The 5,903-nt window shown below is 29.7% G+C and overlaps 1 protein-coding gene across 1 annotated transcript; it reads right to left on the minus strand.

The window, feature by feature from the left end:
• Positions 1-362: 362 nt before the first annotated feature.
• HELRODRAFT_168941 (hypothetical protein) lies at positions 363-4,421 on the minus strand (the record flags this gene model as incomplete). Its single annotated transcript, XM_009014783.1, has 4 exons — positions 363-647; positions 3,247-3,373; positions 3,704-3,929; positions 4,418-4,421. 4 exons carry the CDS (start codon positions 4,419-4,421, stop codon positions 363-365), a joined length of 642 nt encoding a protein of 213 aa, XP_009013031.1.
• Positions 4,422-5,903: the final 1,482 nt, after the last annotated feature.

The following is a 5,903-nucleotide window of genomic DNA, read 5'->3' on the forward strand; positions in this document are numbered from 1 at the left end:
CTTATCTTCAATATTTCACGCTGACCGAATCCAGCGTATCTCTCTATGGCGGATTATCTGGAAGCAGCCAGGCACATGTTGAAAATTTTATAAATATTTTTAAGTGTTGAACATTTCAGAGCATATATATTCACGATTCAGAGTGATATCTTATCGTGATATTATATGTTTCAACTTTAAGATTTTAATTAATTTGATTGGGAAATATTTACTCTGCATAAATAACTATAAAAATTATTTAATTTATAATTTTATTCAAAAAAATTATTTGATTTATAATTTTATTCAAAAAAATTATTTGATTTATAATTTTTTTCAAAAAAATTATTTGATTTATAATTTTTTTCAAAACAATTTCTTTTTCAATATTGCATGTACTTGACAGGGAGGGTTTCTTTTTGTATTCGAGCTTCGCTACCGTAACTATTGACTAACACGGGGGTGGGCAAACTTTTCACTGAAAGGGCTGTATTGAGAACTTTTTGACCTTTGAAGAGCCGCATATGCACATGAATAGCTAATTTATTAAGATTTGTAGCATCTTTTTGGTCATAATGTCTGGCTGACGACCTTATTTTGGCGAAAAAGGGCCGCATAAAATAGCTCTTCACGGGCCGCATGCGGCTCGCGAAGAGCCGTAATTTGCCCTAAAAAAAAGGGGGTGGATTTCTACTTTTTGCTGTAAAATATTTGGCAGTGTGATGTTTATAACCAAGCGAGAATTTTCACTACAAAATTTAAAAAATTGAAATAAAACGAAATGTAATATTTCATTTAAAAATAAAATCTCCACGCATAATTATTAACAACAAAATAAATAAAGTTGATGAATGTAGATTGACGTAATAACAATTGTTGATGTTCATATGTGACGAGATCATTTCAATAATCCACGAAAACAAAAATTTTGATGTATGCCATTATATTGTTGAAGATCTTTCGTGTTTCCGTTCTGTGGCATGATGTTGTGTATTGTTGAGTGAGGTTGTTGTTGTGTTGGTTGTCGTTGTGAAATGCTTTCTTTGTCTGTGTGTCATTGTGTGTTGCGCGTCAGTCGCCCCTTGTTGCATACAATATTTCATGTTCATGTGACGGACATTTATTGCCGGTCAGTGCATATGAAATGACCATGCAGGCACAACTGAAATGAACTGACGTATGGTGGGCATTTTTTTTGGTCTGGGTTTTATGTGATCATATTTTATTGCTCGTTCAATTTTACAGATTGGTTGGATAAATTGGAAAATTTCTGTTCCTACTTTCAGTCAAATGTGGAGATGACCCCCACCCATTCAAAACAAGTCAAATGTGACTGGCGTCAAATGTCACTTGGTTAAATTGATTAATATCTGTAACATAAATGAAGTTTAAATTTCTAAAATAACAAAAGATTAGTAGATATATTTATGCAATTGGTTATTCTTGAAAAATGTACATGATGAAAATATGAAAAAAAGAATAAAAAAGAAAAATTCTTTATAATGAAGTTGAATTTTTTAAAACATTAGCGACTTCTGGATGCCCAAAGAATCAAAATAAATGTTGATAAAGTACTGGATCACCACTTATTTTAACTTGGTGTCATTTGAAATAGAAATTTGTAAAACATTGTGAATTATAAAATAAACATTACGCAATCAAATAAATTCAAAATTCAACAATTGGATAACCACAAACACAATTGGTAAAATTTAGGTAAACATAAAAATGACCATTTTATGACAAAAATAGCAAATATATCGATTCCATATACAAGTAGCAATTTAAATCTTTAAAATTGGATTGTGGCACGGTCGTAAGGTCCGACTTTAAGCCATTTATAATGGTTTTGACATTTTGACAAAAGTCAAATGAAGAAATACTCTTGTCCAGATAAGTACTGTAGTGCAATAAACGTGAGTATCAGCATGTGGAGGAGGTAAACATTTGAAAAGAACTATTTTTCTTGATTTTTCTTATATTAAATTCTTCTGATGCACCCGTCACTTATTAAATTTTGTATTCACCGGTGTGTTCTAATGTTGAAAATAGTAGCCAAATATAAATATTTGAATGTTTACTAGTTTACCGCTTTTTAAAATTACAATGTTGTTATTTTTTTTGTTTTAAAATTATATAAATATATATTTCCAAATAATATTGTACTTATCCCATCAAACTGTTTATCAAACAATTATGCTAATTAAATTTTTTGATCAGAAGTTGCACACTTTTCACTATACCAACTGAGTTCATTCACAATTTTCATAAATATCATTATTTATATACCCCAAGAAAACTTGTAGACAATTTCCAACAATGAAAGAATACAACAACAATGCCAACTAATTGAAACAGATTCGCAAAAAGAGTTACATAGCCACAAAAACACATAAAAATAAAAATGAATGCCGATAATTATGCAAAAACACACAGATATTTTTGTTGCTAGCGGCTATGCTTCCATATTATTTATTACAAAGACCTTTTAATGGCCTATTGTCATGCACGTTAATATATGCTTACCTGTCCAGATATAACACTTTAAACTGTCTTCTAGCACGAGAATGTTTACATAAACATAAACTGAACATCAAAGGAAAAGAATTATTTATAGTTTTATTGTAACACTTATTCTAATTTAAATATGATCTGGCATATAATGAAGTGTAGGCCAAAATAAATTTAGTCAAGTCATGAAAGTTTTCAATTTATGAAGATACAACTTAGTATTATTTTTATTTAATAATTTGTTGAAATATTTGCTCATTCATTCATTTTTTAACAATTTTATTTCTTGAAAAATAAAATTAGGTGCAATCCTTAGCAATAAATGCTAAATTTAGGTGCCCTCAAATTTAAATTGAACCAATTTAAAAAATAACAAAATAAAATGAAATTATAGTTCGTTACATCGACCTCTACAAAACCCGATTGTAATTTGTCGTAATTGAAATGTGGTGATATTCAAGAAGTGACACAAGGACTTCACGAATGTGATAAAATTGAAACTATAATAAAAATTATAGTGTGCTTGTTCAGTTAGCTTAAACAACAAAAAAGAATCTATGCATGTTAAGATAATTAGATCAAAATAAGCAATATAGTATATAATATAATAATTTTTAATAATAATTTTTATGATGAAATAAAGTAAAAACTTAAAATAAAAAATGTACATAAAAATATCTTAATATAGTAAAGCGACAGTTAAAGCAAACTAAGAAAAACAAACAAAAAATGTTTATAATTGACTTTAAAACAGACTGTAAGACTCGATATTCTTCGGGTAAAAAGGAAGACAGTTCCATGTTTTGGAGCGTAAAAACAGAAACTTTTACTGTTCCTCTTGTTGTTTTCAATTGGAGTTTTAAATTTTGTGCTGCTACTGGTTCTGGTTGATTTTGGTTCCCGGAAGTTATCAAAAGCTATTTTCAAGTAATCATATCTCTCTTATCAATTCTATAATTTCTTTTGTATAAATACAGACAAACTTTGTAACTGTTTATTTCGTAGGTGGAAAGAAGATTATTGTCCAAAATGACGTCATAATTCGTTGGGGGATTTTTAATAAAAGAAAGATTTTTTAAACGTTTTTTTGAGTGGTAAAAAGTTCTTTTAAACTATTTTTGTTGAAGCTTTTAAACTAAACTCCGTTCAATCACAATATATCCTTTGTAACATAAAATCGCCACATAAAAGATTTTATTAAAAAAAAACTCACCTGCAGTAATTTTTCCTGATCTCCCGTTTCGCCATCCCTTTCTCGTTCTTGCCATTACCATCATTTGCACCATTGGAATATTTGCCTTCACCGTCCCCATCGTCGTTGTCTTCATCATCTTCATCATCATCCTCTTCGTCTTCGTCAGGAGAAAAATAATGTGGTGTGACGTCAGAATAGGTTGGTACGATGTTGATGTTCTGAACTGCCACGTTAATTCGAATGCCTGCGTGTTTTGTTGTAGCGTTCAATTTATGCTTGTTTGTCTGTATATTTGGTTTTGTTTCTGCGTTTGTATGTCTTGTTTGTATGTTTTATATACAATTCATGTTAGTATGTTTTAGTATATATTCAAATGATATTTGAAGGCTTTTTAATTTTATTTAGTTGATCTTTGGATGTTTTGTTGATCCTGTTTGTTTTTTAATGCTGTTTGTATATTTTGGTATGTATTCAAATGATGTTTGTACATTGTTACACTGCTCGTTCTTCACCATCCTGCGGCGGTTACTAAACGAACAACATGGTTTCTTCTTGGGGAAAATCTTCCTGTTTCTGTAAACTCGCTCGCTCAACGTTAAACAACTCGATGTTGTTCATGTACATAAAATAATGAGAGATGACTTTAATTAGCGACTTACGTGTGTTGAGTATTAGTTAGTGTTTAAAATGTTATAAAGTTTAATAATCGAAATCGAACGAGAATCGACTCACCCATTATTGTTAATAATATTTTATTAAATATATTTTAACGAAGTCAAATAAAAAACATTAACAAACAAAAAGCGTGTTAAAAAGGTAACTCTAACTTAACTCTTAACTGATATAACACACACTCCTCTGCTCAACTCATGTGCTCGCCTATCATATACTTGGAGACCTTGCTCACTTGAGCTTAACTAGTTGTCTAACTCCTTCTAACCAGTCAGTCCCTATTGTATGTCACCTCATTCTTATTATATAAAGTATTACATGCTCTGATTAATTATACGCTATATTATCTTATATTGAGCTGCTTTATGTCTGTAAATTTGCTGTCTCGTCGTGAACTACCTCAATAACTTCAATCAATCAATTAGCTTATAAAGCGCTATTTTCGCGATGTTCAACAGCGTTCCTCAATGAATTTTGAAAACAGATGGGTCTTGAGATCCGCTCTGAACTTCGCAAGTGATGGGGAAGTAGTCAGAACTTAACAATTATTATAACTTAACTATCATTATAACTGCATACTTCAACACATATCTATATATTGATACAACCTATATTTACTTATAACTCCTAACCTAAATTATCATCTGCATAAAATTCCCTACTTTAAAAAAAACTTAATTTTTCCTCAAATTGCACATACATGGTTAAAGAGTAAAAATAAAATATATATGAGCTAGTGCAAATGCTTAAACATGCTTGCAGTTCAAATGTATAAACATAAGTTCAAAGGTCGTGCAGTGCAAATAAACGAACAAATGCATGCTCTTATTTATCATCTTATTTTGTATCGACTTAATTTGTGCACGATTTGTATGCTTAAATGTTTTGTGTGAAAGATTAATTTTGTATTTGAATGATATTTGTAGGTTTTCTATTGCTTCAATGTTTGTATGTTTCTGTTTGTTTGCATACAATTAACGTTAGTATATTTTGTATGTATACCATTGACAATTTTTTGTTTGTATGCTCTGTTTGTATTCAACGGATGTTTGTATAATTTTGTTTGCAAACAAATGATGATGATTTTTATCAATGTTTTCGTTTCAAAAATGTTTTTGTACAAATTAATTTTCTTTCTTTCTTTCATGATTGATGTGTTTGCGTGCGTTTTGACTCCTGTCTAATAATAAAATGGTTATTTGGAATGTTTTTGATGATGACGAATATTTTGATGATAATGATGATTATGATGATGATGATGATGAATGTTGTGATGATAATGATGATGATGAATGTTGTGATGATAATGATGATGTATGTTGTGATGATAATGATGATTATGATAATGATGATAATGATGATGATGATGATGATGAATGTTGTGATGATAATGATGATGATGAATGTTGTGATGATAATGATGATGATGATGTATGTTGTGATGATAATGATGATGTATGTTGTGATGATAATGATGATGTATGTTGTGATGATAATGATGATAATGATGATGATGAATGTTGTGATGATAATGATGATGATGATC

This window comes from Helobdella robusta, assembly GCF_000326865.2.
Source record: "Helobdella robusta unplaced genomic scaffold HELROscaffold_14, whole genome shotgun sequence".
NCBI classification, from domain to species: Eukaryota; Metazoa; Annelida; class Clitellata; order Rhynchobdellida; family Glossiphoniidae; genus Helobdella; species Helobdella robusta.